Here is a 27,882-nt window from a genome sequence, read left to right as displayed (position 1 = left end):
TGGAGGGTGGCTTGGAAGCCAGAAGCAGTGGGCTTGTGGGCTAGTGAGATCATGGGGGGGGGGGGAACCCGGGAGGGAGGAGGGGTCAAAGCTTGGGGTCATCAAAGGAAGGGGAAGCCACTGGGGAGGCAACGTTTGTCTGTGTTTTATAAAAATGGCCAAAGATGGCTGGGGACATGGCCTATTGGCAAGAGTGCTTGCCTCGTATACATGAGGCCCTGGGTTCGATTCCCCAGCACCACATATACAGAAAATGGCCAGAAGTGGCGCTGTGGCTCAAGTGGCAGAGTGCTAGCCTTGAGCAAGAAGAAGCCAGGGACAGTGCTCAGGCCCTGAGTCCAAGGCCCAGGACTGGCAAAAGAAAGAAAGAAAAAAAAAAAAAGGCCAAAGATGAAGGCGGATCACAAATGCCTACAGCTTCCCCAAGCATCCTAATGACCCAGGCATAAGCACCAGACCCTATTTGAAAATGAACTAGAACACAAGGAGCTCTGGGTATGGAGCCCCTACCTGGCAAGTGTTCAGATGCCAGTACAGTGGGGTAGGAGGTTAGGAGATGTGGGGGAGGGAGCTGAGGCAAGGATTTGTGGTGGAGGGGGAGAATTTGTTGAGCGCACACTGGGCATGTATGGAAATATCACAAGTGTCCTAATGTTGCGGTGATATGCTTACCTTAAAAATAAGTGAAAAAGGAAAACTAAAAATAACAAATAAATAATGGTCTGTGTCCAAGGAGACAAAACCAGTAGGCTGTGGTGGGCTAGGGAGGCCTGGCCAGAGGAAGGAATGGCCGCTTTAGGCCAGGAGTGTAACTTAACCAATAGGATGGGTGGGAGCCATGTGGATTTTCTGCTTTTGGTCATTTACTCTAGCTATGTAAAACACAAATACTGGGAGAAAATGGGTGAAGAGTATATGGTAGCTTTACTATATTTGTTACAGCTTTGGCAAGTCAAATTATTTCTAAGTGAACATTTTAAACAAAAAATCCTTAATAACATACTTAAATCAGAAAAAAATGCATTTTAGGAAGAACAAAGCGAAGGACTAGAGCTGTGAGCCGTAGAGCTCCTGCCTCACAAGTGCAAGGCCTAAGTTCAATCCCCAGTGCACTGTAGGTGCAGGGAAGGGAGGGAGAAAGGAAACTGTCCTGACACTGGGCCATGAAAGAGAAACTTAGCCGGAAACCAAGGGGGTGGAGCCAGAGATGCCCTTGGGAATTGCTGTTGGCCCCAGGTAGATCCAGAGGGCACTGATGACACAGGAGGGTGTGAGCACCTCGGGATGTACTGGGGACCTGAAGCTCCAGGACAGGCAGAGGTGAGGCCGAAGAGGCAGGCGGAGCCTTGTCCCGACACCTGCCTGTGCCTCTTAACCTGTGGACAGCAAGGGGTTTCCCTCACTGCCACCCCCATCGCGGGCAGGCTGGTGTAGACCATCATGGATGCAGGCAGGTCCTCAGGGTGGATGGCACTGAGGACCCTGCAGGTCTGTGGATCAGGGCTGGTTCATGTGGGGTGGTGGAAGTCAGGGCCTCTGTGGCTGAGCCCAGTTGCTGGAGGGAGCACTTCTAGAGGTTGGTCTTTGATGGCACCCTTGGGAATTTTAAGTCCTTTGTTATAATTAGAGTTTGTATGTTTGTATGTCAAGGATGCCAGTCGAAGCTTCTGTCAGTTACATGGTTTAATCTCAGACAGATAATATACTAATGAATCTGCAAATGTTTACAGGGTAGTTTTTAGCTGTTAGCTTTGTGGGAATGATAAGAGTAGAGTAGATGGCATAACGTGTGATTGACCTGATGGGCTTTTCCTCAAGTGGGAAGGACTAGCCAAGGTCCAGGTCCAGTTTCCCCCACAAAACAGAGATTCTTTACTCTTGTGTGTGTGTTACTGTACCCATGTTTTTCTTTTCTTTTTTTGTTAGTCGTGCAGCTTGAATTTGGGGCCTGGGTGCTGTCCTTGAGCTTTTCCACCCAAGACTAACACTCTACCACTTTGAGCTACAACTTCACTTCATGTTTTCTGGTAGCTAATTGGACAATCTTATGGACTTTCCTGCCAAGGCTAGCTTTTTTTTTGAACTCAGGGCCTGAGCACTCTACCCATAAGCCATATTCCCAGCCCCCGAGGCTAGCTTTGAACCTTGATCGTCAGATCTTAGCCTCCTGAGTAGCTAGGTTTACAAGTATGAGCCACCAGTGCCTGGCTCTGTGGCGCGCTCGCTCTCTCTCTCTCTCTCTCTCTCTCTCTCTCTCTCTCTCTCTCTCTCTCTCTCTCTCTCTCTCTCGCCAGGAGCTTGAACTCAGGGCCTGGGCACTGTCCCTGAGCTTCTTTTGTTCAAGGGTAGCGCTCTATTACTTGAGCCACAGTGCAACTTCTGGCCTCTTCTGTTTATGTGGTACTGAGGAATCAAACCCAGGGCTAGCCAAGCACTCTACCACTAAGCCATCTTCCCAGCCCGTGTGGTTTTCTTTTTTCTTTTTTTTTTAATTTATTTTTTGCCAGTCCTGGGGCTTGAACTCGGGGCCTGAGCACTGTCCCTGGCTTCTTTTTGCTCAAGGCTAGCACTCTACCACCTGAGCCACAGCGCCACTCCGGCTTTTTCTGTTTATGTGGTGCTGAGGAATCGAACCCAGGGCTTCATGCCTGCAAGATGAGCACTCTACTGCTAGGCCATATTCCCAGCCCCCTCCCCCCTCCTGTGGTTTTCTTTAAACACTTTTTTGTGTAAAAATTCTCACATAGTCAATCTTAAAGCATTTAAATAGATGTGAGAGTAGGTGCAAATTTGTTGCCAAAAAATTCCGTTTCTTGACAACAAATGCACACTTTTCACTCTTAAATACGTGTTACTGTGTGTCCACAGTGGATCTCAACATCTCCCAGTGCGTGCGTGCAGTGACCACCCAACCTTTTAAGTAGGACCGCGCCATGCAGACAGATGGCTATGACTGGCATTAGAGCTTCAAGTGTCCCCAGTTCCTGTTGCATGGTGTTAGGGTGCATCAGGGTGTATTCTGAGCCCCCACCACCGATGTGGATGTGGAATATTGGAGACCAGGTATCAGATACAGGGGGTAAAGACTGAGGTTGCAGAAGCTGTAGGCAGAGGTAGGCATAGTGGCCGTGGGTACCAGCCCCACCCCTGAGATATTCAGCGTGTCTGATGAAAACTCGGCTCTGGAGTCAAAGCTCTGTGTGCAGAGTCAACTGTGGTCAGTGACCGTGACCTCAGTGAACTGAGGGGACACAGGTTTTTGGAAGCATAAATAAATAAACCAAAAGTGCATTCTGGGGGCTGGGATGTAGCTCAGTGGCAAAGCGCCTGCCTAGCAAGTGCAAGATCCTGGGTTCGATCCCCAGTACCAAAAAAAAAAAAAAAAAAAAAAAAGTGCATTCTGTTGTAGGACTCCATCTCTTTGTAAGCACAACAAGTGAATTCATTCTTTGTATGGGTGTGTGTATGCATGCATGCCCGTCTGTGTGCCTGTCCTGGAGCTTGAACTCAGGTCCTGGACACTGTCCCTGAGCTTTTGCTCAAGGATTGCACTCTACCACTCGAACCACGTGTTCACTTCTGACTTTTTTAGTGGTTAATTGGAGATTAGAGTCTCACAGACTTTGCTGCCCAGGCTGGCAGAATAGCTGTGGTTACAGACTTGAGCCAGTGGTGCCCAGCATGAATTCATTCTTTATGAAATACCAGGGCAGAGAGAGAGAGAGAGAACACTAGTAATCTCTGATTGTTTGAATATAGAGTTACTTTTGGGGTTCTAGGTTTTTATAGAAAATATCAGTCATAAAAGACCACGCAAGGCTGGGAATATGGCTTAGTAGAGTGCTTGCCTTGCATGCATGAAGCCCTGGGTTTGATTCCTCAGCACCACATAAACAGAAATAGCTCAAAGTGACGCTGTGGCACAAGTGGTAGAGTGATAGCCTTGAGCAAAAAGAAGCCAGGGACAGTGCTCAGGCCCCGAGTTCAAGCCCAGCACTGGCCAAAAAAAAAAAATCAGTGTTGGTGTTTTTGTTTTATGTTTAAAAAAATCAGATTTCATCATTGTTGTGGCATGTTTTATTCTTGGTTCTCCCTTATTCTGGTTATATCTGGTATGAGCATGTGAGAACCAGTGGCCAGTTTCCTTCTGTTCCACTTCTGTTCTCTTCCTATTTCCTCCCTCCTCCCTGCCTTTTATTTTGAAAGCATGGACTTGATGGATGAGCTTGAGATCGCCACATGTGTTTTCTAGAATTTCCTTGTCCTTTGAAGGACAGTCACACGCGTGTGTGATGTCAGGCACTAGCTGTGTTGGGGTATCCTGGTCACTACCAGCCCCTCTCACCTGGGGTTGAGCGTTTGTACGTGCCCATGCGTGACTGTGACCAAGTACAACCTGAGGCGACAGACCTAGCAACCAGACTCCAGTCTGCCCTTGCTCCCTCCTTTGCCTTTTGTCCTCGGGAATGTGCAGCTAGAATACCGTGTTCGTAGTTCCTTCATTGTCTTTTGGTGTTGCTGGGGATCAAACTCAGGGCCTTGTGTTTGCTAGGCAAGTGCTCTGCCACTGAGCTATATTACATCCACACCCCTTGCAATTTTTGTTAAAGTGGGAATTAATACAGTAAGGCCCACTCAGATCTCAGTCCTCTCCATCCTGCCTCTACCTATCCCTGGACATATTAATTATCACTCGTTGCTGTGCTATAGAAACTCAAGAGCACATAGTAACCCTCCCCCCATCTCCTAGGCAGTAAGTACTTATCACCCCCTCAGTAGTTGCTGTTTTCTCTCCAGTGAGGACAGATCATAGATCATACTTTATCAAAGCATAGTGGACATTGAAACGTGTGTGTGCAAGTGAGTGGCAGCTTGGTGAATTTCTACACACTGGAGTTCCTAGAATAACCAGGTAAAGAGATAAGACAGCAGAAGCCAGCCCCCACCGGCCATTCCCCCCCCCCCCCAAATTCCCTGCACCTACATGTGGACCAGTATTCATGGTACCCTGCTGCAGAAGCTCTTTGTGTCTGGCTTCTCTGCTCCACGTAACAAAGGGGACCCCCGTCTTGTGGCCACGCAGTAGAGTTTGTCGCGTTGCTGTGCGGTGGCTCAGAGCCAAGCAGGCTCATCTGCGCATGCTGGAATGATCCCTGCCCTTCTGTGGCTCCGGTCTCCAGCCATTGCTGGACAGGAGCCTAGTCAGTTCCTTTGGGTGGACATTTAGTTACAATTAATGTCACATGAACTCTTTAATAAGGCTTTGTGAGGTCTGAGATTAGCGGAAAATTTTGTTGGGTGCCAGTGGCTCATGCCTGTAATAATCTTAGCTACTTAGGAAGCTGAGATCTAAGGATCACAATTTAAGTCAGCCTGGGTAGGAAAGTCTATGAGCCTCTTATTTCCAATTAACTGCCAAAAAAAAAAAAAATCTGGAAATGGAGCTGTGGCTCTAGTAAAAGAGCACTAGCCTTGAGCAAATAAGCTAAGGGATAGCACTCACACGCCGAGTTAGAGCCTCAGGACTAGCACACACATAAAAATGTATGAGTTTAAATTATATTACATAGAAAAATGAGGCAGAGAAGGCTAGAGGCATAAGGGTGGGTGTCCGTGTAGGTGTGGGTTAGACACTAGGAAGGGGGCCTGGCAGTGCTAGGCTGCCCCGATGCTTTACCCCCAGGCTGATGGACAAACAAGGATGTACACATTTCGGATAAAAATCCTCATTTTGGTGTTGCTGTTGTTGTGGGGCTTGAGCTCAGGGTCTGGACACTGTCCCTGAGCTCTTTTGCTCAAGGCTAGTGTTCTGCCGCTTTGAGCAACAACTCTACTTTGGGTTCTCTCCTGCCTAGGCTGGCTTTGAACCATGATCCCCAGATCTCAGACTCCTGAGTAGATTTCAGGCTTGAGCCACAGGTGCCCAGTCCTAAATTCTGCAGTGCATAGACTCTTGGTTCTTTCTTGGGTTTGTTGTGCCAAATTATTTTATTTGTAATCTAGAAAGTGAAATTTCCTTACTTTAGGGGGGATTCCCGTCATAATGATAGCGATTATAAGTGTGTGCTCAGTGAAAATTGCCTTGCTTGGTTGGGAAGGAGTGGAGGCTGTCTGGAGGCTGGTGGAGGCCGAAGCAAGGCTCCTCTGTCAGAATCGAGGACCAAAGGAAGAAAGGCCCTATCAAGAGGTGAACGCAGGGCAGGAGGCGGCATCTGGAGAGAGGTTTCTGCTTGTAAGCCTAACTGGGCTTATTTTTCTCAGCTGGATTATGGTTATAATCCAGCTCTCAGTCTGGACACCAAGGTTGGATAATAACCACAATGCCTAATGAATGCAAAGAAGATTATCAGTAAGCTTGAACTTGTGTTGGGCGTTGTGCTAGCAGTTCTCTCCTGAGTTTTACACACTCCTGTTTTGTCTTCTTAGTGCTTTCTTTTGTTCCAGTACTGGGGCTTGAACTCAAGGCTTCACACTATCCCTTAGCTTTTTCCACACAAGGCTGGTGCTCTACCACTTCTGGCTTTTTGCTTGTTAATTGGTGATGAGTCTCATGGATTTTCCTGTCCAGGCTGGCTTTGAACCTTGATTCTCAGATCTCAGCCTCTTGAGCAGCTAGGATTTACAGGAGTGCGCTCCTGGTGCTGACTCATTATATTCTCACTGTGTGCTTTCTCACCACTCCTAATATTGCACAAAGTAGGTTCTCAGCTCCAGCTTGTTGAAGCCATGGGGGATATAACAACTGTGTACTATTTTCAGATTCGTTACATTCTCATCCACTTTCCATCTGGACCACACTGAAACCTAGTTAAAAAAAAACACACAAAAACTGGTGTTTATAAGTGACCTGCTGCTTCCCAAACCTCCCTATTCTGGGGGGTTCTGGGTCTTGAGTTGTTGCACATTGGGACTCTAGAAGGGGCCGGAGGTGACAGTCACTTGGTAACAGGTGAAGAGGGCGGCTAGTGGTTTTGCTTGTCTCTGAGCTTGTGTGGTTGTACCCGCCCACGCTGCCAGCATGGGCACCACCATGCTTTGTCCAGGACCGACAGCTGGGCGATTTTGCACAGAGTACAGTCTGGGTGGGGAGGGGCCCGTGGAAGTGAAGTTCTCAGGTGACTGCAGAAGGTTGCAGGGGGATAGACCGGGACACATTTTGGGCCAACCCAAAGCAGAATTTTCTTGCCTTTCTTCCCTCCTCTCCTTCCCTCCCTCCCTCCTTCTCATTTAATAAAGGTGATAGGAAAGTTCATTAGGAAAGAAATATGGCATAGACCTGCCCGCCACACAAAGATGGAACTTGAGCCCATCTTCCACAACCGTCTTCCTCCTGAAGTAGCATCTTCTTTGCAGATGGCAGCGCGTCCTGCAGATTGTGATCTCTGTTCTTGGAAATTGTTTCTGGGCAGTTGGAAGCACTGGATCCCATCCAGCCTCGTCTGTGGATTTGTCATGATTTCCTCTGTTTGGCAATATTTACTTTCTCTTCCAGCATTTTAGGCTCATTCCCGTGAGTAATTAGAAACAGCATTCGTGATATGTAATCGGAGCGAGTTTCTTAGTTCACACCGACCATGCCCAATGGTCTAACAGGCGGCACTGTTAGCAGACAGACCAAAAAAATAAAAGTAAAACAGAGGCGGACTTAGTGATGATTGCTGGAGGAAGGGGAAGACGTGTGTGACTTCCTCTGAACTATGTGGGCTCAGGGTTTGCCTGACGCAAAGAGCCCAGACCGCTGCCGGTCCGTGGCAGCTGGGGATGAAGGCAGGGAAAGGCAGGAAGTAAGAGCAGGCAGCCCTCTGGAGCCCTTTCTGGAGAACATTCAGGTGTGGGAGGAAGCTCTGCCTCTGCCTTGGGCTGGGGGGGGGGGGGAGGGCACCGTTCATGGGCACCTACACCTGAGAAGGTGGGAGCCACTTGGCACACATGCAGATACAGGACTGGTGTGGCGATGCCTGGAGATGAAAGGGAAGCCTCCGGACAGGAAGAGCTTTACAACCCAAGTGATGGCCAGGCGCCCGGCCACAGAAGCAAAGCGGCAACTGGACAGGAAGTTTGAGGCTTGTGTTTAACAGATGTTTATGGGCTGTGATCTACCATGACTGGGCATGGTGCTATTAGCTGGAAATGGAAAAGGTGATGTTACTGTTTCACAGGCATTGAGGGATTCCATCTTGTTATGCTTCTGAGCATCTCTAGTACCCACTCTGGACTAAGCTGTGTCAGCTTTGTCCTCTGCAGCAGGGAAGGTGCCTTGCTTGGAAGCAACTGAACCTGGCCCGAGGGCTCCTGGAGGAGGAGTTGGAACCCCCTCTCTGTTTGCTGGCCCGAGAGCTGGGCCAGCTGGTTTATCCCCAAGTCCACCCTCATCATCTCTGCCACGCTTGAGTGAAGTCAGTGAACCGCAGGACTCCTTCCACCACTCATCCAGCCATCAGCCATCCATCTGTCCATCCATTTATCCATGTACCCATCCACTCATCCATGCACCCATCTGTCCATCATCCACCTACCCACCCACTCACACACACATACACACATACATACATACATGCATGAACACATCCATACATACATACGTTGGTCTACCCAATTCATCCATTCATCCAACCATCCATTCATCCACCCATCATCCATCTTTCCATACATTTATATTCTCATCCATCCATTCATCCATCTAACCAACCATCTCTCCATCATCCATCCCCCCTCCACACACACACACACACACACACACACACACACACACACACACACGTGCCTATCCACTAGCCATCCAGCCTGCCCTCATTTACTGCTCATTTTGTACAGAACTCTAGATCATAATGACTAGTATCAACAAGACTTACCTTCTTAAAGAGCCAGAATTGACAGCCCCAGGCCATGTGTTCTGCTCGCAGGAATGGCCAGGACACTGTCCACATGCCTGCAGCGAGGTTGGAGGGCAGCCAAGTGTTCAGAGGATTACACATGCGCGCGCGCGCGCACACACACACACACAGATTTGTAAATGAGCCAGCCTTATAAGGCATCCTCTTGCGCATGGAGAAGGAAAGTGAGTCCGTGTGTGGCTTTGCAGTTTCCAGCAAAGCAGTGACCCAGTGCTTTCTTCTGTTTTTAAGTTAGCATATGCCAGTTGCAGAGGGTTTCCCTGTGGTGCCGCGGTACATGCACGTAATGCTCCGTGATGGAGCTCAGACACACGCACGTGGAGCTTAGGCGGCAGGTAGATGGCAAGAGCTCTTTCTGATGCATGGTAGTTTGGGGGCGGCTTAGCGGGTGTTCAGAGCAGCCGCCCATGTGCTCCTTAATCTCTTGGACTTCCAGACTGTTGGGTGGGCGTGAGGACTAGCCTGCCTTTTCTCGCTGTCTCCTTTTCTCTGCATACTCCCGGTGGAAGTGCAAGAAGCTTTGTCTGCACAGGTTGCCAGCACAGGCAGGATTTCAGTGTCTGCTCTCTGTGTACATTGAATGCAGAGAAGGTGGATTTAAAGAGGGCAGAAACCTTTTACAATGTTTCAGTTTACTCATAAAAGTTCTTTTCTTTCTCTTTTTCTTTTTTTTTATTCAGTTGTAGGCTTAAACTCAGGGCCTAGCTGCTGTCCTTGAGCTTTTTCACTCATGGCTAGTGCTCTACCACTTTGAGACACAGCACCACTTTTGGTTTTCTGGTGGTAAAATGGAGCTAAGAATCTTATGGACTTTCATGCCTGGGCTGGCTTTAAACCGTGATCCTCAGATTTCAGCCTTCTGAGTGGCTAGGATGACAGGCGTGAGCCACTGGCACCCACCTGTAAAGATCTTTTAGATCAGCCCAGTTCTAGAATCAGATTGGTTATTTGGAGATTGGAAAGGATGAAACTTTGAAAGCTTAAGGCTTTACTTCAGCTGCCTGGTAATGAATGACAGACATTCCTGGGCATTAGTGTTCGGGAAGCAGGTTCTAAAATTCCAGCCAGAAAGGAAAACCCCAGGGTTGTGTGCGGGATGTGTCTGTCTGTGCTGGCTTTGATCTCACCCCTGTGCTCTCTCTGCAGTGAACACCTACCTCTTCATGGTGCAGGCCCAAGGCATCCTGCTGCGGGACAACGTGCGGACCATCGGCGCGCAGGTGTATGAGCAGGTGGTCCGCAGTGCCTACGCCAAGAGGAACAGCAGCCTCAACGACTCAGGTAGGTGGAAGGCAGGCTGTCCGCTCAGAACTCAGGTGGCTCGAGTCCCTTGCAGAGGAGAAAGGTGGCCACAGAGGGGGAGCCTGGCTGCCGCCGCCGCCTACAGAGCGAGCGGTCTTGCCCACGAGTCCACGGCTCACCTGACTGGCTGCATACACGGACCTCATTCCTGGTCCTCCATGGGAGGTTCTGCTTACAGCGCCAGCCAGCCCTGGGGCCGCTCGGGAAGAGAGGGTCTGCCGATGGTGGCCTCTGGGGAGGACTTCATGTTGTTCTCGGATGCTTTGCTAGGATCTCACAGCAGATTTCCACTTCATAACCACCGTGTGATTGGGGAATCAACACGCAGAAGTTGCAGTTGTTGTGGAAGAAGGGGTTTCCTTCCTGCTCATCCTGGCTGTTTATTCGGTGTTTAACCTCAGCCGCTGGTGTGGCAGTCAGGCTCTTTTGGCTCACAGTGTTAAGAGTTTCAGTCCGTGGTGAGATGGCCCCTTGTTTGGGGACGCGGGGTAGACTGCTCACCTCAGGACCAGAAAGCAGAAGGGAGGAGAGGAAGAAGCTAGATCCCAGGGGCCTGAAGACCTCCTAGGCCCTGCCTCTTGAAGTTCCCACTGCTTCACAATTGTGTGAGTTGAGGACAAGCCTCCCCCACGGGGGCAGGTGGAGGACACCCAGATCCAAGCCCTAGCAGGTGCGAGACTCATCCTGTGAGGGTGCTGTTCTTTAGACCATGTCACTCTCCCCTGTAGTGCTGGATACACAGGCACACGCTTCTCTCTCTGTCTTTGGAACTCACACCTGTGGCTTTTCTTACCCTGTGAACATTTAAGTGTACAAGGAAGAGAGAACCCAGAAGTTGCATGGCAGGTCGCCTGCCCAGCATTGTGTTAGAATTGTTCCTTATACAGCTTGCTCCCATCCCCCATCTTGCTTTGTTGTGTTATGGCAGGGTCTTGCTATTTAGTCCTGTTTGGCATTGAACTCTTGCCGAGTACAGATGCTGGGGTCCCAGTGTGACAGGCGTGTACCACCACACTTGGCTTTTGTTCTTTTGACTGAGAAGCTGTATATAAGTGCTTCGACTGTCACACTTTTCCCTACCTGACCAGAGATGGGAGAGAAAGACCGGGGGGGGGGCGGGGGGAGAGGGAGAGAGAATTTCTGAGATTACATTTGGAAAGCACAGGTGATTTCCCTAATTCTTGTGGCCTTTTCTTACTGATTTTTACCCAAACCTCATAGAAAACAACGTATAGTACTTTGCTATACTGTTTGTGAGCTGTGAAAATGAAACTTAACTCTTTTTTTTTTTTTTTGCAAGTCATGGAGCTTAGATTCAGGGCCTGAGCACTGTCCCTGGCTTCTTTTTGCTCAAGGCTAGCACTCTGCCACTTGAGCCACAGCGCCATTTCTGGCCATTTTCTATATATGTGGTGCTGGGGAATCGAACCCAGGGCTTCATGTATACGAGGCAAGTGCTCTTGCCACTAGGCCATATCCCCAGCCCCGAAACTTAACTCTTGTGCTTGGGAAATCAAGAGTTAAAAGACAGATGTTAAATCCTTGAAAGAACTGACCACATCCTTATTTATCAGTTAGTCCTGCTAGCCAGCTTTGCGCAACAAAGGGCTGTGGTTAACAGCTGATAAGTTTGATCCGTCCGTCCTCAGGTTTGCAGAGAGCGAGGGAGAGACTTTTCACATGTCCTCATGCTAGGACCAGCTGGGTCTCCCTGGGGAGGAGTCCGTGTGCTTCCAGTTCTGGAGGACACTCTGCTGCCCTCATTCTTGGTGGCAGTCCATGTCTCAGAGGCCTCGTGCCAGGCGATCGGTGTCTGTGGCGTGGTCATCCTAAAGATTGATGCTAGTCCAAGCACAGTGTGGAGAGAAGAGGGCGGTGAGGATGGGAACAGGGAGAAGGAAGGGGAGGAGAGCCTCAGAGAAGACAGCACAGCATGGCAGCAGGTGCGTGGAAGCGCACCGGGTCTGCTGGGGCAGCCGGCACGTGAGGAGACCGGTGCTTAGTGGGAGGAGAAGCATTCCCTTCCGTGCAGTGCACAGAAGCGCATGGTGCCCGGGAGTGGACCAGAACCCTGTCCCCAGCACCTCCCTTACCTTCTGCTCCGTGGCTTCATGACTTGAGCCCCGACCCAGAGCCCACCAGGGGGACCCGGGAGGGAGGGGTCTCAGCAGGCCGGTGGGAACTGGTGGCACGCACCAGTCTGAGTTTTCTGTCCCTTACTCCATAGATTACCCTCTTGACTTGAACCACAGCGAGATCTCCCCCCCAACCACGACCTTCCTTCCTGAAGACTTCACCTACTTCGCCAACCACCCCTGCCCAGAGAGGCTCCCTTCCATGAGTGAGTACCAGGCTGCCCCTCGGCTTTGGAGTGGGCCTGTCTCTGATGAGAAGAAAGGGGAGGCTGTCTGCATCTCTGCCTCCTTGGAGGGTGGAAATGACGCTCTGCCACTAGAAGCAGTGTCTGGGAAGTCACTCTGCAAGGCTGGCTGCGCTCCTGCCTGCCGTTTACACCTCAGTCCATCCTTTACACTTGCCCCTCCTTTGTAACTTTGGAGCTTTGTCTGTAACTACAAACCACTGATGATAACTACTTTGATAGGACAGAGATTCCTGTTGTTGTTTAAAAGAAAAATCTCTAGATCCACACTTTCGTCCTTCTGTGTTGTGTTTGGAATCCCATGTGTGATCTAAAACGTGACAGCAAACAAATGATGTTTCTGTACTTCGGCTTCTTAATTCTGCCTCCTCCCCATCTCCTCCCTTCCCCTCCCTTCCCCCTCCCCTCTCCTCCCCTCCTCTCCTCGTGCAGATCCTGGGGCTTGAACTCAGGGCACAGGCACCGGCCCTAAGCTTTTTTCACCCAGATAGTGGTCTCCCACTTGAGCTGAAGCTCTACTTCTGGCCATTTCATTGGAGATAAAGAGTCTCATGGACTTTCCCGCCCGGGCTGGCCTTGAACCACAGTTCTCACATTTCAGCCTCCTAAGTAGCTAGGATTGTAGGCGTTAGCCACTGACACCAGCTTAGTTACGCTTCCTTGTTTCTGGTTTTGTTTTTGCTGGTACTAGGGCCTGAAGTGAGGGCTTTGCAATCTTGTTTGTTTGTTTTTTTTCCCTCATAGCTGGTGCATTATCACTTTGTAGCCAGGTCAATTGGAGTCTTGAAGACGTTTGTTTCTACCTGGGCTGGCCTCGAACCGTGAGCCTCCAGATCTAATCCTCCTGAGTAGCTAGTTTTATAGGCATGAGCCACTGGTGCCTGCCTGGCCGCCCACCCACCTTCTTTCCCTCCCTCCCTCCCCTTCCTCCTTCCTTCCTTCTCTCCTTCCCTCCCCTCCTTATTTTTTATTTTTGCTGGTCCTGGGGCTTGAACTCAGGACCTGGGTGGTGTCCCTAAGCCTCTCTGCCTAAGGCTAGCTCTCTACCACTTGAACTACAGCTTCACTTTCAGCCTTTTCTGAGTAGTTTATTGGAGATAAGAGTCTTGTGGACTTTCCTGCCCGGGCTGGCTTCGAACTGCAATCCTCAGATCTCAGCCTTCTGAGAAGCTGGGGTTACAGGCGTGAGCCACCAGTGCCCGAGTGTTTCATTTTTTTTTTTTTTTTTTTGGCCAGTCGTGGGCCTTGGACTCCGGGCCTGAGCACTGTCCCTGGCTTCTTCCCGCTCAAGGCTAGCACTCTGCCACTTGAGCCACAGCGCCGCTTCTGGCCGTTTTCTGTATATGTGGTGCTGGGGAATCGAACCTAGGGCCTCGTGTATCCGAGGCAGGCACTCTTGCCACTAGGCTATATCCCCAGCCCCGAGTGTTTCATTTTTTTAAGGCCAATAAGTTGACTTTTTGCCCAGTGTCAGTAGTGGTTGGCCACAGTGTGTGGTATCTGAGCATGCATCTGCCCCTCGTGAATGCCTGGGTGTGGCCGTGCAGGTGCTGCTGGAGGCCTGCCCTTTCATCACATCTCCCCACATCCTTCTGTCATCTTCCTAGCAGCCTCAGTTTTAGTTTGACAACACTGAGGCTAGCGCTATCAAATCTCCATTCACTGTCCGGGTTCTGCTTCTTGGCCGACAGCACGGACTAGCATTCTGCCCTTAGACCTGGGCCGGCACTGGTGTCTTGCTTAACGTCATGAGAAGCTGGCTGCTCTTGCCACTTTCTCCTGTGTAGAAGCCCAGCACTAATAAAGCCCACGGCACAGCACATGGCCCAGGCCTTAGCCCTCCCTCTGCTTCTTTACCCGATAGTAGTGATGCCTGGAAATGCAGCAGCAAGTGGGGTGTGGCTCTGGCCCCTGGTAAAGCACCAGCGAAGAGAGCATTGAACTCCCCGGGGACTGAGGGGGATGGAGGGGGGGGCCTGGCCTTGTATGCCGCCTTGACCTTTTTGTCCTGTGTGTTCAGAGGGCCCCATAGATGTGAACATGAGCGAAATCGGAATGGACAGCATCCACGAGCTCTTCTCCAGAGACCCCACCATCAAGCTCGGAGGCCACTGGAGGCCTTCCGACTGCGTGCCCCGGTGGAAGGTGCGTCGGGCACGGCCCAGGGCCGGCAAGCCCACTTCCTAATCAGGCCTCCTCTTCCCTCCCAACCGCGCCCCCCCCGCCCCCCCACTGTACTTGCATTGGGTAGCGTCCGTGGGCTCTTCCCTTGCCGTAGAAACCTGCATTATTTTGGTGATGGGGCAGGAGTCTGAGTTTGGAAACCTGGGGGGTTAGGAGGCCTAGCGGGGTCGGTCCACGGCCGGCACTGCGTACCTTGTCCTCCAGGTTACTGTAAGACCCACGCAGGGGTGGGTGGGTGCGTGTGTGTGCGTGGCTCAAGTGGTAGAGCGACTGTCTAGTACAAGGCCTGGGTTCCAAACCCCTAAATCACAAGTGCATAGGCTAAGGAATAGAATGGAATAGATAGGAGTTCAACTCAGCACCAGGTTGGTTCAAGGCCGTGCTACCTGGCTTCAGTCAAGAGACCTCACGGTGTGAGCAAGTTGGTGCGTCCTGTGTGCGGGCCTGTGGGGCTGGGCTCCGTGCTGTGTGTGCGCTGGGCGGGGCAGTGTCGGTGGGCAGGATGGGGCATGGGGTGTGCCGTGCGGGGCGGGGGTGGGCAGGTGGGGAAGAGTGCAGTGCAGTGGGGCGGGGAGGTGCTGGGCTTGCTGGCGAGGCCTGCAGCACGGGATGTGGCATTCCCCAAGGCCTTCCCTCGCCTTCTGCAGGGGTGCCCGGCTCTACGCGGTGCAGGGAACTGACCTGGTGGCTTGGTCTTGTGATCTGCTGTAGGTGGCCATCCTTATCCCCTTCCGGAACCGCCACGAGCACCTGCCGGTCCTGCTCCGACACCTGCTGCCCATGCTGCAGCGCCAGCGCCTGCAGTTCGCCTTCTACGTGGTGGAGCAGGTGAGCAGGCGGCCCTTGCCCCTCCTCCTGCTCTTCTGAGGCAGCAGGGGGATGCGGGGACTGGGCCGACCCTGCAGCACCAGGCTGCTCTGGGTGGGGAGGGGACCGGCAGTGCTGGCCCTTGGTGTGCGGTGTTGCCCAACGTGGCAGACCCGAGTCCAGGGCACATCTGTGTGTGTCCCCCCGTCCCCTCCCGCCCGTGCTGGTGCTGTTGGTCCTGTGTAGTATTCCGTGTGCGTGCATGTGTGCCTGCCTTCCTGCCCGTCTGCATTGTCTCTTAGCTTTTATGCTCAAGGCTCTACCACTTGAGCCACTTCTGGCCTTTTGGTAGTTAACAAGATAAGAGCCTCATAGACTTTCTTTCCCAGGCTGGCTTTGAACCATGGTCCTCAGCTTCCTGAGTAGCTAGGATTACAGGTGTAAGCCATTGGTGCCTGGTATTCCTTTTTGATTTTTATTTATCTTGGTTTAGTGACACACAGTTACACTCAGTACAGGCCATCCTCAAACTCGAGTGATGGGGTTTGCCACACACTGCCACATTCGTGTGCACACGTTCAACTTTTACCCCATGACCCTCAAACTAGAGGCTCCACAGGTGAACACAAAGCTGGCTGAGTCCCCTTGGTCCTCTGGGCTCCACGGTGGGGGTCTTGTGCCAGCCCTGCCTCCGGAGAGCACTTGGAGGCTCTCTGCGCTGCTTGCGGGGTGCGAGAGGACGAGAGCATCTGGGAGTGGGGTGAAGCACCCCAAAGCTCTGTGGAAGTCACCGCTCCTGCTTCCCCGGGCTTGAGCCCCTGAAGAGCCAACATCACTGTGCTCGTGCCTCGCCTAGGCTGAGTATTATATGGTCACTGGCAGGGGTAACAATGACCAGAGTTCAGCTTAGCGAGGGCTGCTTTCTGGAGCTGCCGAGTTCTTAGTCGCTAGGCCTGAGTCCTGGCAAGCTCAGTGCTGTTGTCCCTCACGCTCACACCCCTCTTCACACTAGATTTGCCTTAGGCCGCAGAAGTTACCGTTGGTCAGTGGCTGAAGGAAGTGGCTGGCAGGTGTTGCTGGGTGGCAGGGACCGGAAGCGGCCAGCGTTCCTCTGACACCCCCCTCACTTCTGCGCCTCACTTCTGGTTCTGCCTTAGCAGCCATGGAGAGGAGAGCTCGGATTTGCCCCTGTTCTCTATCCGAGGACATCCAGGCCAGAGAGCGGGTGACCCTGTTGGCTGTGTCCCCGGAGAGGGGCTGGGCCCAAACACACCTACACAGGGGCCCCTTCCAGGAGGTGCTGATTTGGCATGGTGAGACGCAAAGATTTTATTCAAAAATCACCTGAAGAAAGAATTCTGCCTCTTGTAGGTTGGCACCCAACCCTTTAACCGAGCCATGCTTTTCAACGTTGGTTTCCAAGAAGCAATGAAGGACTTGGAGTGGGACTGTCTTATTTTCCATGACGTGGACCACATACCAGAAAGCGATCGCAACTACTATGGGTGTGGGCAGATGCCCAGGCACTTTGCGCCTAAACTGGACAAGTACATGTACCTGTGAGTATCACACCCTCCCCGTCAGCAGGGCACAGTGGCCGAGACGAGGTGCGTGCGCGGCCCGGGGGTCGTCAGCTGATGGACAAGGTGTGGGGTTCTCTCAGCAGAGAACGGGGGCCCTGGGTGAGCCTTGGAGACGCTGCTAGGAGAAAAGCCGGCACAGGGCCCCCAGGCTGTGCGGTTCCGGTGTGCCGGCAGATGAAGGCACAAAGTCGAAGAGGGATGGCTCAGGGTGCAGCTATGGAGTGGGGGCGACGTGGTTGTGGGGAGTGAAGTGTCCTAATGATGATGGTCACATTGCACAGCTCAGTGAAGAAAGACCATTGAGTGAATTATATGGAGTAGCTGTTATCTCAATAAACTTGTTAAAAGTCACCTAGGGCTGGGTGCTGGTGGCTTACCTCTGTACTCCTAGCTGTTCAGGAGGCTGAGATCTGAGGATTGTGGTTCAAAGCCAGTCTAGTCAAAAAAGTCAGTGAGATTCTTGCCTTCAATTAACCAGCAAAAAGCTAGACGTGAAACTGGTAAAGCACTACCCTTGGGCAAAAGAAGCTCAGGGACAATGCCCAGGACTGGCACACATGCAACAATTATCCAGGGCGCAGAGGCCAGTGGGTCACACCTACAATCCTGGCTGCTCAGGAAGCTGAGATCTGGGAGATCATGTTTGGAGGCCAGCCCAAGTAGAAGAGTCGATGAGACTCCCATCACCAGAGTAACTAGCAGAAAGCCAGCGGGAGCTGAGCACATAAGAGTCCTCGAGTTCCGACCCTGGTGATCAACCCTGGCCACGGGTGTGGCCGAGCCATAATAGAGTACCTGCTTGGCAAACACGAGGCCCTGAATTTCAAGTCCCGGTATTGCTTCCCTCCTCACAAAAGCCAGGGTCTGAGAGCATAGCTTAACACTTACCTAGCACACCACGGGTTTCGTCCTAGCACCCAAGAAAACGAGAATTCTGTTAGTTTCTTGGGGCGGAGGAGGGGGGGTGTGCAGTGAGGGGGTGGCTACAGGAAATTCACCCTCAGCACGGAGGGCCTCGCTGCCCATCCGTCCTTCCACAGGGCCTCACTGTCTTCCCTTCCAGGCTTCCTTACACTGAGTTCTTTGGTGGAGTGAGCGGCCTCACCGTGGAGCAGTTCCGGAAGATCAACGGCTTTCCCAATGCATTCTGGGGCTGGGGCGGAGAGGATGATGACCTCTGGAACAGGTACGGCCCCCGTGGGCCCCGTGGCCTGCAGCTTCCTGCACAGGCCAGCCAGGAAGGTGAAGCCGGGCGTGTCATCCGAGTGTCCTTAACCGAGGGGCGGAGTTGGGTTTCATAATCCATTCAATGAGCTGGGCACCAGTGGCCCACATCTGCCACCCTAGCTGCTCAGGAGGCTGAGATCTGAGGGTCGCGTTTCAAACCCTGCTCAGGCATGAAAATCCATGAGACTCTTTATCTCCAGTTAACTATCAAAAAGCTAAAAGTGGCCTATGGCAAGAGCTCAAGGCTTGAACATAAAAAGTTCAGAGATAGTGCCCAGGCCCTGAGTTCAAGCCCTGGGATTGGCACGTCGGTACACACACACACACACACACACACACACACACGTGTTGAGCAGTGTGTGCAGTTTCAGTGGTGATGCTGAACCAGTTCACATGAGCTGTCTCTGAGACGTAACTTATATGATTTGTCTTTCAAATTCCACAACTATAGCGCCAGAAGCGATAGCACACACCTGTAACCCAAGCATTTAGGGGGATATGAGATAAAGGCTAGGCTGGCTGTGTCATGAGACCTCGTCATTAGAAACAAAACAGAATCTACACCCCGCCAAAGCCGCTATTTTTATTCTCTTCTGGCAAGCAGAAAGAAAATTAAATGACACTGTACGTAATCTGTAATTGTAGCTATTCAGGAGGCTGAGGACCGAGGTTTGAAGGCGGCCTAGGCAGAAACAGCTGTAAAATGGGGAAAAGCCAGGCTGAGCTGTGGCACCTCCTTGAGGGCCGGGTTCCACCTTCCTCGCTAGACACCCCCAGAAGGGGACGCCCGCTGACGGAAGGCGCGCCCCGGGAGGCTCTGGCTGCCTTCCTGCCGCGTGTCCTCTCCGCCTCCAGTCCCACGTGTGTCTCTTGTGGACAGGGTGCAGAATGCGGGCTACTCTGTGAGCCGGCCCGAAGGGGACACGGGGAAGTACCGCTCCATCCCCCACCACCACCGCGGGGAAGTGCAGTTCCTTGGAAGGTGGGTACCGACTGCTTCCCCCCCCCCCCCCGCCCCTCCCCACCGCCGGGGTGGGCGGGACTTCCTTGGGGCTCGGGTGGGGTTTGCGGTGGGCAGCTGACGCGGCAGCCCGGGAAGCGAGGGGTGAGCCGGCCGTGGCTCGGGGAGGGGAGGCCAGGGGGCGCGGGAGAGGCGGCCCCAGCTGTGTCCCCCCACACGCCCAGGTACGCGCTGCTGAGGAAGTCCAAGGAGCGCCAGGCGCTGGACGGGCTCAACAACCTCAACTACTTCGCAAACGTCACGTACGACGCCTTGTATAAGAACATAACCGTCAACCTGACCCCCGAGCTGGCCCAGGTGGGGGACTACTGACGCGACCTCCGGACGCCGCCGGGCTCGCGGGGACGCCCTCTGCGGCCCGGGAGAGACAGGGCGCGGCCGGCGTGGCCCCTGGAGCCTCCCCCCCCCAGACCCTCGGAGGGCGCCCGGAGCCCAGGGGCGACCCTGCCCGGCAGCCCCCCGCCAGCCATCTTCTGCGCCTCCGGTGTGCTCTTTGGTTCTCGTTTTTTTTTGAATGTCCTGCTTTGGGTGGGGACCGGGGGAGGGGAGGGCTTGGGGCGGCAAGTAGACACATCACAATCACTTCTTGAAGAAGTCTAAGTGTAAATAAGCGTGTAAAATGCCTTTGTAAAATTTAATTTTTGTAGCTGGCTCCAATTCAAAGTGAAGATTTGTACATCCCGTCACTCATCTGGCTAGCAAGCAGGGACATTCAGTTGCAGTGAGACGAGGGTGCCCTTGCTCGCTTGGCTGTCCCTTTGAAAGGGAGGGGGTAGAGGTGACGGGCCGCCCCTCCCTCCTCAGCGCTGCCTCGCGCCTCCCCTGTGGCTTCCTTGCTCCTGCGGCCACACCTCTCATCCCCCTCCTCCTACCCAGGAGGCAGCTGCCGTGGAGCGCGTAGAATGCCCACGTCAGGCCCCCCGGAAGCCAGTGCGGTGGTGCATGCCCGGAATCCCAGCACTCAGAGGCTGAGCTGGGAAGATGGGGGTTTGAGGCCATCCCGGGCTATGCAGACCAAGTCTCCCCCCCACAAAGCGGAGCCTTCGCAGCTGTCTGTGCGGACCCTGCCTCCTGGGCTTCCCACTTGTGGGGAGAGCGGGGGTGTTGGGGTGAACTCTCCGGTCCCCAGCCCAGCCCTCCCGTGTCCCCCTCCGACTTCTGAAGCGCTCCTTCGCCGCGTCCTCTGCCCTGTGCCCGGCGGACAGCAGGTGACACGGCGGAGCCGGCTGCTCGGGGACCGGGCCTCGGCCGCGACCGGAGGCCGGCGGAGCCCTCTGCCTCTGACGTCAGACTCTGCGCTGCATTCGAACCTGTGCCTCTTCCCCTGAGCCAAACCTCAGTGCCCGTCAGCCCACTCCTGCGGGACTCCGGAACATGCTAGATCCCCCTCCTCCTCCTCCGTAAGGCTATCGATGTGACTTGGAGTACTTTCTGGAGAGTGCTTCGTATTTTTTTTAATTGCCTTGTTTGCCTTGGACCTTGTGGATTTTCATGGTTTACATGGGCGGGCGCGGGCGGGCGGGCGGGCGGGGCTTCCTGCTGCGCGCGCCGCTCTCTGGACGTATGACCCCCACGTGGCGGGAGGGACCGGCCAGGCCCCGCGCTTCTCCCGGAGCCCCGGCCCCGCAGGAAGGCCACCCAGCCGGGATGAGAGGGCGGGCGCCGCCCTTGAGGACGCTGGGAGCCTCGCGGGCTTTCCAACACCTCGGCCCGGGCCGCCCCCACCATCACTCGCTTTTCCTTTGTCTTAGGGTGCACAGAGCAATAAGAGTCTGTCCCCCCCCATGCCACGCGGCCCGCGGCGCTGTGACCCCGCCGGACGCCCGGCCTTTGCCCACCTCCCCCGTCCCGCGCGGGGCCAGGGCCGGCACCTCGCTTCCACAGGCGGGCCCAGGGGAGCCCTCCCCACCGCCCAGAGCCCCTCGGGGAGCCCGACGGTGTCCAGGGTCGGTGCTGGCGGAGGAGCGGGAGTGGGCGCGGCCGCGGGGGCTCCTCGCGTCCACCGTGGGGAGCCCGGGCCGCAGGGGCCGGGCGCGCCCCTTCACACGTTTTCTTTTTGGGGGTGTTTACAAAGTCCTCGTTCTGATAGGCCCGGGTTCTTGTTGAGGGACTTCCCCGACGGGGGGGGGGGGGGAGCAGCCCCCGCGCGCAGCCGGCTCGCCCCGTCTCTAGTGTTGGAGCTTGCCTTTACGTGTGAAGAGGTGCCAGGGGTACATTTTTGCACTGAAATCTACGGATGTTTTAAACACTTTTCACAGGAGTAGTCCTTTGTCATTACATTATTTACTCATGTGTTTGTACATTTTTGTATGTTAATTTATGAATGATTTTTTCAGTAAAAACACATTCAAGAACCCATCTTGGCTCTTTGTGGGTTTGGTGGGGGGGCAGTGGGGTGGGATTAGAGCGGGCTTGGGAGGATGTGGGGGGCCTGGGTGCCGCCCCTTACGGAGCTTGGCGCTCACCTCCACTTCCGGCTTCTTGCCGGTTAATCGGAGATGAGACACTTTCCTGCCCGGGCTGCCATCTGCCACGGTCCCTCGAACCGCTGGGCGGGCGGCCCTGAGCCACCGGGACCCGGCCCTGAGCCACCGGCCCTGAGCCACCGGGACCCGGCCCTGAGCCACCGGGACCCAGCCCTGAGCCACCGGCACCCGGCCCTGAGCCACCGGCACCCGGCCCTGAGCCACCGGGACCCGGCCCTGAGCCACCGGCACCCGGCCCTGAGCCACCGGCACCCGGCCCTGAGCCACCGGGACCCGGCCCTGAGCCACCGGGACCCGGCCCTGAGCCACCGGGACCCGGCCCTGAGCCACCGGCACCCGGCCCTGAGCCACCGGGACCCGGCCCTGAGCCACCGGCACCCGGCCCTGAGCCACCGGCACCCCGCCCTGAGCCACCGGCCCTGAGCCACCGGGACCCGGCCCTGAGCCACCGGGACCCGGCCCTGAGCCACCGGCACCCGGCCCTGAGCCACCGGGACCCGGCCCTGAGCCACCGGGACCCGGCCCTGCCATCGCTGCGGCCGCTTCTCTCTTGGTGCCCGAGGCTTCACACAAGCTACCCCCAAGCTCCGACGCCACAGCCCCGAGAGCCCCCACCTCCCCTGAGGGGGACACTTGCCCTTTCTCCAGGGGGACCCACCCCCCCAAGGTCATGGGGCCACCAGCCCTTCCCAGCTCTGCTCCCACCCCCACCTGCACACAAAGGGCACCAGGGCAAGGATGGAAGTGGCTGGCTGTCTAAGAGACGCCGCCCAGGGCCGCGAGCCACCACCCACCCCACCCACCCCCGCCCCCCCACCCCCCCCCCGCCCCCGCATGCTGCCCGGCTGCTGGGTTTCTGTTTCAATTTCCTGCCCCCGCAGTGGCCACCCACTGGAAACCAGAACCCTGAAAGGCCCGGGTTACCCCCAGCCCCCACCTGCTTCAACTCCTCCAAGTGCAGCTGTCACTCCAGCCCCTGGTTCACCCTCCCACTCCCCCCCCACCCCCCCACTCCATTCACCTGCTGTGGCCCGGAAGAGCCCCGTGATGACTTACGGCAGGCGGGGAGGCTGGGGGCCGGAGGTCTTCCAGTGCCTCAGCGTGCATTACTTGCTGCTTTTCTGGGGGTGCAACGAGCACCTCATTTGGAACTAGCTCTGGACACTTTGAAGGTTCCAAGAATTGGATTTGGGTGTTGTAGGCAGTGGGGAGCCAAGGTAGCTTGGCGAGCGCGGCTGTGACAGGTTTGTTGATGTCCATCCATCCACGCAAGTACCCAGGTACGGGGCTGCCGCCCTGGCCGCGCTCGGCAGCAGTGAACAGAACAGGCATGTCTCCCACCGCCCTGGGGTGGGCATGGGCACAGGTCAGCAAGGAGGAGTTCTAGACTGTGCTGAGGATTATGAAAGCGAGCAAGCCAGGAGGGTGGGCCTCTGCTCAGTGTCAGACATGGGAAACAGCAAGTGCAAAGGCCCTGAGGCATCAGCCAATTCCCTGGGTTGGGAAAAGGGCAAGGGACCCAATGTGGCTGGAGAGAGGGAACCCTGGGCGGGCAGAGGGCGCCTCCCGGGCCTGGGTCAGAGCTTGGAGAGGGCAGCCAGAGGCACTGGGAGCTTCAGTCTTTTGCTTTGTTTTTAGTGGGCTACTTAGAAGACCCAAATGGAGGCCATGCCAGTCAGACAAGGGCTTATCTTGGGCTGGGTTCTGGGGCTCTGCCCCACCCACAGGAACCTAGCCCCTTGCTTATCTCTGGTACCTTCTGTCCTTCCCGTTGAACCCCGTATCAGCAGGTGGCCCAGACCTCAAGCAGCGCAGTGGGGAGTGAGCTGCGGATGGGCGCTTTCTGTAGACCAGAGAGGGCAGGGGGCTTGCCTGACGCCACACAGCAAAGGGAGGAGGGCAGCTAAGATGGCAGCTTGTCACTTAATCCTGTGGGGCATTGGCCCCGTGGCAGTGGCTGTAGAAAGGGTGTGGACACCGCATGAATGTACTTAGCTTTGGGCAGGGCACCAAGGACAGACAGACAGACAGACATGCTGAGCTGATCATGGCCCCAGCTTCCTGGGGGACCCCCTGGGCCGTTCTGGGGACCCTTGGAGGTTTCATGATGTGCTTGCGTGCGTGTGCGTGTGTGTATGTGTGTGCTCATTCTGGGGTTTGGGGTCAGGGACTAGGCTCTGTCCTTCAAGGCAGGTGCTCTACCGCTCGAGCCACACCTCCCTTCCTGGCTTTTTGCCCGTTAATTGGAGATAGGAATCTCACCCTTTTCTGCCCACCTGAGCTTGGAACTGTGATCTCCACTAGCAGCTCAGATTACAGATTTGACACTTGCACAATCAGGTTCATTGCCGCGCTCTTCACCATAGCCAAGCGCCCTCGGCTGGATAAATGGATCAAGAGACGCGCCATGTATGCACACAATGGAATTTTACACATCCATTAGGAAGAAGAACATGACATCACGTGCAAAGAATGGAAGGGACCTGGGAAGCAAAGTTCCACTCCCGCCACTGGGCGCTGACGCCCCTTTGTGGCCTCCGGAGGCATTACAGCCATCGGAGTGGCCCGCCAGTCCTAGTGTCCCTTACAACCCCCGGGGCCGCCAACCGCATGTGGGGGTCACCTCCCCCGCTCCCAGCCACCCAGGTCCCCCACAGCCTCCTGTGTCAGAGGGACCCTGCTGGAGGCAACTGGTGGGGAGGGTCCCCCCTCCCCCCCAGGACCCGGGGTGGGGCTCTGCCATTTCAAGTGAGTCCTGTTGCACTGCATTCTCTCTACACACAAGAATCACAGGGGGGGCTGGGGATATAGCCTAGTGGCAAGAGTGCCTGCCTCTTAAACATGAGGCCCCGGGTTCGATTCCCCAGCACCACATATACAGAAAATGGCCAGAAGTGGCGCTGTGGCTCAAGTGGCAGAGTGCTAGCCTTGAGCAAAAAGAAGCCGGGGACAGTGCTCAGGCCCTGAGTCCAAGGCCCAGGACTGGCAAAAAAAATAAAAAATAAATAAATTAAAAAAAAAAAAAAGAATCACAGGGGCAAGACACCGGTGTAATTCCAGCTACTCGGGAGGCTGAAGTCTGAGAACCAAGGTTCCTAGCCAAGCCTGCACAGGTGTCGGCGGGGCTCTCCCTTAAAGCCCAAAGAGGTGCCGTCACACAAGTGGTAGAGCACCAGCGGTGATCCGAGTTCAAGTCCTGGTACTCCCCGCGTGGCATTTATCTCACCTGCCGGTTTGGCTCTTGGTATGTGTCAGTGGAAGCAGCTCCTGGGGTCGGGGAGGGCCCCTGCCCCCCCCCCGCCCAACGTGTGGTCTGTTTGCCCACTGTGGTCTGCTCAGCCAGCACGACAGGTCCCAGCCTCACACCCGAACTTCATGGGTTCTAGGCCTGCCACTACCTCTAAGCTGTGCAGCCTTAGACAGGCTAGTGAGCTTCTCTTGGCTCCAGCTGCCTCCCCCCCCCCCCCGCCCCGCCCCCGCCTTGCGTTCTGACAGCAGATTGTAGTTAAGCCCAGGCACAAGCACACCGTGGGCATTCAGTAAGCGCCTATAACTGAACGGGCGCCAGGGAGGCGATTGTGGCTGCTCTGGGACCACACAGTAAGTAGGTGCTCAATGGGGACAGGATCTTCCACCATCTTTCTCTTCCACCTCTGGAAGGGGGCGCTTGTTCTCAGTCACCCTCAGTCCGCTGCACGTAGTAGGTGCTCGCCAAGTGCTGGCGTTGGGGGAAGGACATGGGGTGTTGGCTGCATGCTGGGAGGCCCCAGCCTCCCCAGGTCCCTGGGGCCCCTGCTGTGGTACTGTCGTTCCACGGAGTGACCACAAGGGGGCGAGCGGGAGCTGCGAGCGCCCAGGACTGGTGGCAGTGCCACACAAAAGAAAGAAGTTTGCCAGGTACAGGCGGCTCGCTCCTATAATCCTCGTTACTCAGGAGCCTGAGATAGGAGGATCAGGGTTCGAGGCCAGCCCAGGCAGGAAAGTCTGTGAAATAATCGGGATAGTAGTAAGAGCTAAAGCCAGTTACTGCAGTGAGCTCTTGAGCTGTTGCTTGGCATAGTGTGTGTGTGTGTGTGTGTGTGTGTGACAGAGACAGGAGGGGGCAAGGGAACTCCAGCTCCGTCACATCGTCCCGTGCGTGAGAGGCTAGAGGGGCGCTGAGAACCTAGAAGCGAGCGGGTGTTCTCCCTGGAGTTGCTTGCAGCCCCAGCACAGAGCTCCTGGCAGGAAGAACTTCCTGTGGGCACTCGGGGCCCCCGTGGCCAGAAGCCCCCTGGTGTTCCCCGGGCATCCGGGGCTGTGGGCCCTCGACCCCAGACTGACCTTCCCGGCCCCTCTCGGTGACCCAGGCAGAGCGGGGTGCGGAACCCTGGGTTCAAGCTCACTCTCCCCCCCTCTCCCCCACACCCCCCCCCCTTTCAGGGCAGGGGACCCAGCTGGCGCTCAGCCTGGCCGGCCGAGCCCCAGTGTCTGTGCGGTGACTTTTTTTAGTTTAGTTTGTTTGTAATAGCAAGATGTTCCCTTGCCATCCACTCTTTCCCTGGCAGAGCTGGGAAACCATTTCCAGATGGGAAATAATTTTAGGGCAGAGAAATGGCTGGAATTACAGACTACTGTGCTGCCAGCTCCCCCCCCCACCCGCCCAACCCCCGCCGCCCCCCACCAGGACCAACCAGCGTGCCCTGGAACTTTCCTGAAGCAGAGTGTGGGAGGCTGGAGTGTTTGCCACAGCCTTGCTTTGGCGGTTGGCTGCATTTAGCAGCCATTCCCTCCCCTCGTCTGTCTGTCTGTCTGTGCTGGGGATGGAACCCAGGGCCTGGTACACGCTAAGCTAAACCACCTACGTGGATCAAGTCTCAGCCCACCACACGGGACAGTGATAGCCGGGACTGCCCACGGGAGGGAGAGCCCGGGAGACCCCGGGAGCAGCGAGGCGGGTGGACGCGTGGGTGTTGGGGAAGGGGTTGGAGGCTGGGTGGGCTGGGGTTTCAAGGCTGGTGACCAGGCGGCAGCCATGACCGTGGGCGTGGCCTTGGCAGAAGAGGCGGAGCCAAAGCACAGCACAGCAGAGCAGAGCACAGCTGGCCCGGCCAGCAGTCAAATTAGGGTGGCAGCAGAGGTGACAGGAGCCTGACAAAAGCAAAAGCGGCCGGGGCGCAGGGGGAGGAGGGGGAGCCAGGCTGGAGGAAGTCAGGGGCTGCGAGGAGCCAGAGAGGGGGAAGGGCTGGGGGCGGGAGACCCTGGGGTGAGGCAGAAGGCCCAGCTGGGGACCCACGGAGCTTCGGGGGAGGTGTCTGCGTTCCCCAGCCTGGCAGGCACCGGGCGCCCTGAGCCTTCGGGGCTCTGCCTCTTTTCTGCATGGAGGCGGGCATCCCCGGTGGAACGCCCCGCCTTGGTGGAAGGGGCTCCCGGTACCACCGTCTCGTGGCTGCGGGCTCCCCGTCTCTGGGCGTTCTTTTCTCCTTCAGCCCTCGTGCCCAGGCCCCACGCCTGTGTCCGACATCCGCGTGGCCTGGTCCATCGAGGGTCACGTTGGGAATGTGCTGCTCGCTGCTGTCGGAGGCCCGGCCGGGCCAGGTGGGAAAGCTATTTATTTGATTCCTTCTGGCAGGCCTGGGGCGGAACATTCTTCAGCCATGAGGAAACCTACGGCGGAGCCTGTTTGGGGGAGACTTGGGGTGGGAGAGGCCGCCGGTGACTAATCCCCTTCCTGCCGGCCACCGCCTGCCCGGGGCCCAACAGGTCAGCCGGCCGCGCACGGCCCGGCACGGGGTCAGGACAGGGAAGGGCGTCCCGAGGGGCTCCGGGCCGGCCACCCCGGCAAGGCCACCGCGCCTCTGCTGTGTGTCCGCCCGGAAGCTGGAAGGGAGGTGACCGGCCGGGAGCAGCCATGCCAGCCACGCTGTGGAGGCCAGGGCCGAAGTCCCGGCTCCCGGCGCCCCGCATGGCGGCTCTCCCTGAACCGCTGCCTCTGCACTGGTCACCTCTGAGTCACCTG

The 27,882-nt window shown here is 55.6% G+C and overlaps 1 protein-coding gene across 2 annotated transcripts in view; it reads left to right on the top strand.

Annotated features, from left to right (window-relative positions):
- Nucleotides 1-19,907, top strand: part of B4galt5 (beta-1,4-galactosyltransferase 5) — a 45,891-nt gene extending 25,984 nt beyond the window's left edge. Inside the window, exons 2-9 of one of the 2 annotated variants that reach the window (XM_048349607.1) lie at nt 10,041-10,175; nt 12,424-12,537; nt 14,597-14,721; nt 15,472-15,588; nt 16,939-17,126; nt 18,214-18,336; nt 19,258-19,359; nt 19,563-19,907. In XM_048349607.1, the coding sequence (XP_048205564.1) occupies nt 10,041-10,175; nt 12,424-12,537; nt 14,597-14,721; nt 15,472-15,588; nt 16,939-17,126; nt 18,214-18,336; nt 19,258-19,359; nt 19,563-19,710 (1,052 nt within the window). In that variant the 3' untranslated portion in view covers nt 19,711-19,907. Of the gene's footprint in view, nt 1-10,040; nt 10,176-12,423; nt 12,538-13,294; nt 13,432-14,053; nt 14,056-14,534; nt 14,722-15,471; nt 15,589-16,938; nt 17,127-18,213; nt 18,337-19,257; nt 19,360-19,562 lie in introns of those variants that run through there. The other variant, XM_048349608.1, reaches the window with a different exon arrangement.
- The last annotated feature ends 7,975 nt before the right edge of the window (nt 19,908-27,882 follow it).

The sequence above is a fragment of the Perognathus longimembris genome, chromosome 6 (genome assembly GCF_023159225.1).
Source record: "Perognathus longimembris pacificus isolate PPM17 chromosome 6, ASM2315922v1, whole genome shotgun sequence".
NCBI lineage: Eukaryota > Metazoa > Chordata > Mammalia > Rodentia > Heteromyidae > Perognathus > Perognathus longimembris.
This window is presented reverse-complemented; position numbering and strand designations above follow the sequence as displayed.